This window comes from Pinus tabuliformis, chromosome 2_1, assembly GCF_031772625.1.
Source record: "Pinus tabuliformis cultivar Carrire ecotype Pingquan chromosome 2_1, CPIR1, whole genome shotgun sequence".
Classification (NCBI taxonomy): domain Eukaryota; kingdom Viridiplantae; phylum Streptophyta; class Pinopsida; order Pinales; family Pinaceae; genus Pinus; species Pinus tabuliformis.
Genome location: NC_142299.1, coordinates 549186021 through 549194703, shown reverse-complemented (window position 1 = coordinate 549194703; position 8683 = coordinate 549186021). Strand labels below are relative to the sequence as shown.

The 8683-nt window shown below is 41.1% G+C and overlaps 2 protein-coding genes across 2 annotated transcripts; both read left to right on the top strand.

Annotated features, from left to right (window-relative positions):
• Positions 1 to 4173: 4173 nt before the first annotated feature.
• LOC149201527 (uncharacterized) lies at positions 4174 to 5586 on the top strand. Its single transcript, XM_089401300.1, has 3 exons — positions 4174 to 4468; positions 4550 to 4777; positions 4985 to 5586. Exons 1-3 carry the CDS (start codon positions 4174 to 4176, stop codon positions 5584 to 5586), a joined length of 1125 nt encoding a protein of 374 aa, XP_089257426.1.
• A 1067-nt stretch (positions 5587 to 6653) lies between these two features.
• On the top strand, positions 6654 to 8417 carry LOC149201526 (uncharacterized). The gene is made up of 2 exons (XM_089401299.1): positions 6654 to 8031; positions 8113 to 8417. The coding sequence occupies exons 1-2, from the start codon at positions 6654 to 6656 to the stop codon at positions 8415 to 8417; spliced, it is 1683 nt and encodes a 560-aa protein (XP_089257425.1).
• The last annotated feature ends 266 nt before the right edge of the window (positions 8418 to 8683 follow it).

Genomic DNA, 8683 nt, shown 5'->3' with positions numbered 1-8683 from the left:
TAATCTCTTATTATTTGACTACTCTTCTATTTACCTATAAAATAATCAAATTTACTTCTTGAATATATATATATATATATATAATAGCCCGAAATTGGTTGATCACTGCCTTAGAATACTCTTCCACCTCATTCAATCTGAAATCATCACATGCCATGTGTATAGAGTAGATAGAGCACAAAAATGCTTCACTGTCATCACCTATTAATGCAACAAAAGGAGACAAAAAATCACTCATTTGTTGGCAGTCTCCAATGTTCGAATCATATAGAACATAAGTCTCAAGTATGGCGACTAATATTTCATAATGATGCTTACGAGATGTTTATAGGCATTCATCACTAATAGTAGCCGCAAACTTTTCTGGAATGAGATTATATTCCTCCATAGATTCACTATCTAAGAAGGCCTCACTTTCTCTATTCCTATCATTATTCTGTTCCAATTCTTCTGAGGAAATTGGCTGTAGTTAATTATGTAAAACATTATGATAGCAGTATGTGAAACATCATTGAGTTTTTCTAATAAGCCATCGTGTTGGATACATGTTGCCTGAAATCTCCAACTTATAGTTTCAAAACCATGACTAGTTGTGACAGGCATAACAAAAATTTGTTATCACCACAGTCAAGTGAAATTATAAATAGTAGAAGAGAACTCAATTTCTTCAGGTTCCATCCTCCAAAACCATAACACAGGAATGAACTTTACAATCTTGTCGACCTTAAATTTCTTACTTGTTAAACAAATGCATTGTTTTTCCCATTTAATGGTAAAAATAAAATGATCATGTCGTCTAACAATCATTTGATAGTAGGCTTTACCTGCAAATGGAGAGTGTCCTTAATAAAGTATGGACTATCTTTAGCGATAAACAATGACCAGGGTGTTTGAAAAAGATTGCTATAACTGAAAACCTTTCCATTTTTTTCTGCGTACATTTGTCCATTGTGTATTGTCCTGTCCAAATGAATTGAAAAATACAAATTGAAACGCCTAATACAAATTCCCTTGAAAATAAATCCTTTGGCTCTGAGATGGTCTTTGTTTGATGTTTTTTGTTTGCAATTAAGGTCCACCAGGTTCACTAAACAATCCAAATCAGATGTCCATGAATGAAGCAATTTATTCTTATAGCATAAGCAATGCTCTAGTGTCATAGTTTCATTGTCAATAAAAATTTTCGATTGATATCAACCACGACTTTTGATGACATAGAAACTAGGACCTTATGGGTGCAATTTGTCAACAATTATCACTGGCATAGATGCTCTTTGCCAATGTTTTTTGACACTTGTATATTTCTATAACCATTAGTTCATGCTTAGGTGTTTTTATAAAAATAGAGAAAATTAAATCTGGATATTTTCTAAAAAATAGGCTTCAGAGAGCCATTCGAATCTTCCAAAACATGACACCTGTTGAAAAGATGAAAGAGGTTTTTGTAAATCAAAATGTTCTCGAAAAAGTCATGTTTTATTTTTTCCAAATTCATCACCAGCTTCTCGTAAATTGCTCCCAAAGTTAGTCTTTTATGGAAAAAAGTATTAAAAATAGTTTTGTCAATTTGGGCAGATTTCCCTTAAACATTTGTTGTGAAGCTGGGTGAATTCCAATGGTTCCAGAAGCATGTTGGGTCATCTAGGAGCACAATCTAGGTTCCTAAGTTTCCATGTGATGCCCAAAATATCCAAACTAAAGGCACTACCAAATCAGAAGGCAACTCTCACTCTAGAAAAACTGTCAAATTAGCGAGGTCTCAAGAAAAAACTTGTATGTCCTAATAGATGCTTCAATATCTGGTGCTCGCATATGAAGTATTGTTTATGCACAACAATGGTGAATTAAATCTAGATGGTCAATTGGATAGCTAATATGAATTAAATCTAGATTGAATTCATGTTTGTGAGATAGCTAATATGAAGATATTGTAATTCTCTATTCCGAATAAGGGAAGATGGCATATGTTATAGGTAGTATGACAACAGTTGCCACTCTGCCTCATTGGCTAACATTGGAAAGGAGAGGAAGTTGGGTACAGTATCTGACAAAAATGCCAGGAAATTTACTTCTCTTGTTACTTTTTCACCCATCTCCTCTAATCGCTTAGGTAGAAGGCAGACCACGAGATTATGTAGCAGAGAGAAGGTACTCAATGCAAGATCTATGGCAAAGGAGTTGTAATTCAATCGAGATGGGTCAATGACAAAAAAATTGTAAGTCAGAGAAAACAAATTCCATCTAAAGGAAGATTCTTTTCACATAAAAGTTTACTGTGGTAGATCTTTCCTTGTCCATATACCTTTGATGTTAATGTGTGGTTTGTATGAAGGTTTGGTATGACATATATTCTAGCATTTTGTTGTGCACCTACTAAAAATATTTTGAAATTGTCTTGTAGGTAGGTGTCAACAAGCTTATTGATATTGTCGGAATCACCGTTAGACTGATGGGCAGAAATGTTGTTTTGGAGAGAAAGCATGGTTCTCTGATATTGTCAATGATGGTGTGATAGTAGCTAAGGAGGTAAATTGTAGATGTGGTTTGTAAATTTTTTATGTTCTATATTAATTTTCCTTGCCTAAATGTCTTACTATCTTAGACCTGGAAGGAAAATTTCTCACAGGTCATAGACAACATATTTATCTTTTGAGGATGTACCTAGTCTATGGAGTATCCATCATAGAGTCATGAATGACACTTTAAACAGTTGAAAGAAAAATATTTGTGTGCCAGATGTTGATAAGTCAAGTTAAATTTTTATTTCTTGTCTAGTTAATGCTTTTCAATGTTGCTTTTTTTTTTGTGCGCAACCCGACCCTTCGCTCTCAAGCTAGGGTTCTGAGATTTCTGCTGCGTCGCTCAGGCTGCTGCGCCTCTGTGCACAGCCTCGCCCCTCCCTCTGCAGTCAGATGGAGGCTCTTGAGAGCTCTGCCCCCCCTGCGGATCCGCCCCTCGAAGTCACAGCCCTCAGAAACTTGATTGCAAATGGGACAAATCGGACTCCTTCTGTGTCACAGCAGAAATTCATCAAAAGAATGGATTCGATACCCTCTGTTGCCCTACCAGAGGAGGACACCTGCAAAGCGGCTCTGAACTTGGCAGAAAAAGGCCTCATAGGTCAGTTTACAGGCCTATGGCCCTCCCCCAAATCCGTGGAGGATTGGTCCCAATGAAACTGGAAACCTCTGATAAAAAACGGAGTGAAGAGTTATTTTGTTGGCAAAGGGTACTTCGTTTTTGTATTTGAAAACATGGAAGACAAAAGCTTAATATTCAGAAATGGCCCCTACTTCATGGGGCCACAGGGACTGTATTTAAATCAATGGAATCCAGACTTTGATCCCTCTCAAGACGTCCCATCTGCTGTGCCGGTGTGGGTAAGGCTCCCTCATCTGCCCCTTCATTGCTGGAACCAAAAATCGTTTCAGACTATTGGGAACGCATTAGGCAAATATATAGACCAGGCTGTAAGAAGAGACCAATATTCTTGTGCACGTATCTGCGTCGAAGTGGACCTTGAAGAAGGATTGCCTGAAGCGATCAAGCTCACGGTGGTAGGATGGACGCACATCCAAGAGCTCGACTATGAGCAGCTCCCCTTTAAATGCAGACACTGTCACGGCTACGGTCACTTTGCCAAGCATTGTAAGAAGAAAGCAGAGGATCGGGCTGAAAAACAGAATGGAGATCAATGGACTCTAGTCCAGAGAATAGCCCAAGCAAAGAAAGACGCAGGAAAAAGCGCAGCAACAGGAGACAAGAACAACGTCACCCCAACATAGGAAATAGGAGAAAAGGCAAAAGGAACCAAGGAGGCGCAACTCGATCCACCGACCAAAGAACAGGAAAAAGAGAACCATGAGGAAACCCCTCTTGTAAGCAAAGAGGGAGGGGGTGACATCCACACCGAAGCCATCCAAGGCAGCCCCTCAAGCCCCACTTATGCAGAAATCATAAAGAAAAAGTCAGCAGAAAGCTCTGAGTCCTCAGAGGAAGAACTCTTTGAGAGACCATTAAAAAGACCTGGAAGGAAATCCCGCAAGGGAAAAAGAGAAGAAGAAGCAGAAGGCTCAAAACCCAAGGGAGCCAATCCACGATAGAAATGACAATCGGAAGAAGTAGCAGGCCCAAGTCATCCAAGGGCGGCTCCACCCCAATCATAGGTAAATAATGAAGCTAGTCTCTTGGAATTGCAGAGGACTGGGGAACCCCGCAAAAATAGAAGCAGTTAAGGACCTCTTAAAATCGGAACCTACAGACATCCTCATGCTCCAAGAGACTAAGATAGCAGGACAAGCCCTGCTAGAAACCAGCAAATCAAAATGGAAGAAAAATTCAGGCATAGCTGTCAGCACTCGAGGCTCCTCGGGAGGACTGGAAACTCTCTGGAACGAAGAACAATTTCAACTGATCAACACTCACGAGACCCTGCATTGGATATATACAGAAATAACCCACATTTCAAGTAAGTTATCTATCTCTCTAGTCAATCTATATGTACCTGTCAATTACTCCGAAAAAAGAGACTGCTGGAAATCTCTGGCAGAATTTCTTGAGCAGGAAACCCCTAACAACATCATTCTCGCTGGAGATCTCAACATTGTTTTGAAAGCCAAAGAAAAAAGAGGAGGTACCAACTCCAAGGACCCTATGGTGGGTGTAGTGGAAGAGCTTGCTCAGCACTGGGATCTGCAAGATTTTAACCCAATCCAAGGCTTATTCACCTGGTCAAACAACAGAACTGGAACAGATCATATCTCTGCTCGTCTGGACCGTTTTCTTGTGCAATCCCTCCTCATGAACAAGAAAATCATAACAACAAAAATTCTGCCCAAGTTGTCCTCGGATCACAAGCCAATATAGCTCTGTTTAGAAGACGAAGAGGATTTGGGTCCCATCCCATTTCGTTTTTCTCCTCAATGGATTGAAAGAGAAGGCTTTTTGGACACGGTGAAAGCAACCTGGAACATCTCCATTTCAGGTTCCCCAAGCTTCGTTTGGGAGCAAAAACTGAAGCTCACCAAAAAAGCTTTGAAGGAGTGGATCAAGAAACCAACTCCCAACCCCATCTCTCTTAGAGTCGCAGCAGTCCAGGCTTTGCATTCCCTACAAAATGACATGGAAAGCAAAAATATTAATGAAGACCTCTTGGATAAGGAAATAAAAGCACAGAGAGCAGCCTACCAATATTTTAGAAAAGAGGAAGAATACTGGAGATTAAAGTCTAGGAGCCTGTGGCTAAAAGGAGGGGACCGCAATACCTCTTTCTTCCACTGGCAGTACAAGGCTAGATTGTCAAGGAATCATATAGCAGAAATAAAGACTATGACAGGCCAAATCTGCAAGGGCAATCAACAAGTCAAAGAAGCAGCAGAATTACACTTTCAGAATCTCTACAGCTCGGTTGTTCAAGGTGAAGAAACGGATGAAACAGAATTCCTCAATCACATCCCCTCCTTAATCTCTCCGGAGGACAACTCAGATCTATGCAAACCTGTTACAGAGGAAGAAATAATCAAAATTATCTGGTCTATGGACTCCGACAAGGCCCCCGGGCCGGACAGATTCACCATTCATTTCTAGAAAGTATGCTGGGACATCATAAAAAATGATCTGCAAAAGATGATAAGGGGATTCATGACAAAATCTAAAGTAGGTGGCAGCACTATCTCAACCTACTTAACTCTGATTCCCAAAGACTCTAATCCGGAAACTTTTGCCAGATTCAGGCCAATTTCGTTATGCAATGCTTCCTATAAGATCTTGGCAAAGTTGTTGGCCAACAGAATGAAGCCCTTGCTTCCTAGAATTATCTCTAACTCTCAAGGAGGTTTCGTGGAAGGTAGACACATCTTGGACAACATCATACAAGTGCAGAAGACCATACACTCAAGCAAGCAGAGAAAAGAGAAAGGTATGCTCATAAAGTTAGATATGGCGAATGCGTTTGACAGAGTCAATAGAACATTTCTCAGTAAAGTCTTGCTCTCCTTTGGCTTCTCCATTCAGTTTGTCAACCTTCTAAAAACCTGCATGAATAACCCATGGATAGCTCCTCTCATAAACGGCAGACCTACTAACTTCTTTAAAGCCAAGAGAGGCATCAGGCAGGGATGCCCGCTCTCCCCCTATCTTTACATCATATTGGCTGAAGCATTAAGTCGAAAACTTGAAGCTGAAAGACTGTCAGGATCCATTCCGGGCCTCAAACCCTCCAACAGAGTAAGCCCCTTGAATCACTCATTATTCGCAGATGACTCGATTCTTCTGGGGGGTGCCTCAACCAGAATAGCAAAGGCCTTCGACGCGGTCATTAGGAACTATTGCAAAGTCTCAGGAGCATTGGTTAATGAAAGCAAAAGCAAAGTCTACAGCTGGAATATAGATCAACAGGAGCTCAATAATATAGCTAATACACTCGGATTCAAAGGGCATTCACAATGGGAGAGAATCAGATATCTCGGGCTACCCATAATCTCAGGAGTGAATAAGAGATCGCTTTGGAGAGACATAATCTGCAAATTTAAATCCAAGATTTTGAAGTGGGAGGATACTGGTTGACAAAAGGAGGTAAGGTCATTTTAATTAAATCTCAGCTCTCTTCCTTAATAATTTACCAAGCAGCCTTTCTGCTCGCTCCCAGAAATGTCATGGATCAAATCTCCTCTCTCCTTAGAAATTTCCTTTGGCAAGGAGGCAGGGGCAGTGACAAGAAACAACATCTTGTAAACTGGGAAACAGTCAAGAAACCCATCGACGAAGGAGGATTGCAAATCCGAGATCCTTCCCTGGTCAATCTCGCATTAGGTAGCAAAATCCCGTGGAAAATGTTCAAAGAGCCAAGTCATCCTGTAAGTGTCATACTGCGATTAAAGTATACAAACAAAACTAATTTGAGAAACCTCCATCTGGGTTACACAGCTAACAGTACGCTGTTGTGGAAGCTCTGTTACAAAAGCAGCAAAATCTTCAAACGAAATGTCTACAGAATTCCAGGGAATGGCAAGAAAACTCGTCTCTGGCAGGATCGGATAATGGGGCGAAATCCTCTAAGCGAAAATGAGGAAATCGCTGGCTTAAGGGACTGGTTAACTACAATTGGGAAGTCAAGTTTATTTGATATATCTGTTTGGGATCAGAGAGACGATTGGGCAGGTTGGGCAATCCCCGCTCCTCCAGCCCATCTGCAACAGCAATTGAACTTATTTCAGGAACTGATCGAAGATGCTGCACCGATACATCGATCAATGCAAGACCGGTGGGGCTGGGGCCAATCTGGAGAATACACAGCAACAGAAGGCTATAAAGCTCTACAGACTTCGGGACACAACAAGCACAGTCCTGCGTTCTGGAAAAACGTATGGGATCCCACAGCTCTCCCAAAAGTCAATTTCTTTTTCTGGACACTGATTCATAATAAGATTTTAACAGGAGACAATCTAGCAAAAAGAAACTTCGCTGGCCCTCACTGGTGCGCTCTTTGCAGAAGCAACGCCGAGACAGCTCAACACCTCTTCATCGACTGCCAGTTCGCAAGGGAAGTATGGGATTTTACGCTTCAAGATTTACTTATAAGCTCTCCCGCTCAGATATCAGTCCCAGACCTCTTCGCAGAATGGAGCCATCGCTACTCTCATCATATCCCTCAAAAATCGATTTGGTACAAAATCTGGAACGCTTTGCCCAAATTTGTCTGTTGGAAGATCTGGTTGGCCCGTAACCAGAAGATCTTTAAAGAATTCCATCTCACTCCCTTGCAAGTAGCAGCTAAGGCCAGATCCCTTCTTCTAGAAGCGGTGCAGCAACAGAACTATAAAGAGGATGCATCACTTCAGCAGACAGAGAAGCGGTGGCTTGGAAAGCTTGAATTGCAAAATAGAAAAATCCTCTTTTCTCCTAAATTAGAGCCCCCAACCTGGAAGAAGAGAGACACAAATGAAACATTCCAGATCTGGTGGAGAGCTCAAAACTCACACACAATCTTCTTTGATGGGGCTTCTAAAGGAAACCCCGGCCCCTCGGGCGCCGGTGGGATCATCTACTCCCCTGAAGGGCTCACCTGAGATTCTTTCTACTGGGGTCTTGGTTTGAAGACTAACAATCAAGCAGAGCTGCTTAGCCTTCTTAAAGCTTGTCAAATAGCTAGAGAAAAAGGGATCAGAGACATTCAGATTCTTGGAGATTCGGAGATCCTCATAAAGAAGCTGAACGTTGGAGAGCTATTCAGAAATGCAGGTCTCAATAGAACACTCGAAACATTGAAAAGAGTGCTCACATCCTTTGCATCTTACAAATTCTACCATATACTCAGAACCTCAAACAGCGAAGCGGACTTGATGGCAAACAAAGGGAGCGCTCTGGACAGAGGGTGGTTGATCATCAATGAGGACAGATTTGTAGAAACTCCTTACTAAAAGATTTGATAGGTCAACTGATTTAGAAGTACAAGCATGATGTAATCAGGGCTGCTCTGGCAAATCCCCACTCTTTTTCCTCTATAAATAATAAAAAAAAAACATATCCGTTAAAGTTAAAAAAAAAAAATGCTTTTCAATGTTGCACCTTGCTCCTGACAAGTTGAATTAGAGGACACAATTGAAAATATTGGGGCCAAGTTGGTAAGACATGCTGCAGCAAAGAGAAATGATTTAGCATGTGATAGAACTACCACATCTGTTGT

Excerpts from the sequence above, each read along its gene's own strand:
- LOC149201527 (XM_089401300.1), top strand. The coding sequence starts at position 4,174 with ATGAAGCTAGTCTCTTGGAATTGCAGAGGACTGGGGAACCCCGCAAAA. Across the intron at positions 4,469-4,549 it reads AGAAATAACCCACATTTCAA|AATTTCTTGAGCAGGAAACC; the intron begins GTAAGTTATCTA and ends AATCTCTGGCAG. Across the intron at positions 4,778-4,984 it reads TATCTCTGCTCGTCTGGACC|GTTCCCCAAGCTTCGTTTGG; the intron begins GTTTTCTTGTGC and ends TCTCCATTTCAG.
- LOC149201526 (XM_089401299.1), top strand. The coding sequence starts at position 6,654 with ATGGATCAAATCTCCTCTCTCCTTAGAAATTTCCTTTGGCAAGGAGGC. Across the intron at positions 8,032-8,112 it reads CCCCGGCCCCTCGGGCGCCG|AGCTGCTTAGCCTTCTTAAA; the intron begins GTGGGATCATCT and ends ACAATCAAGCAG.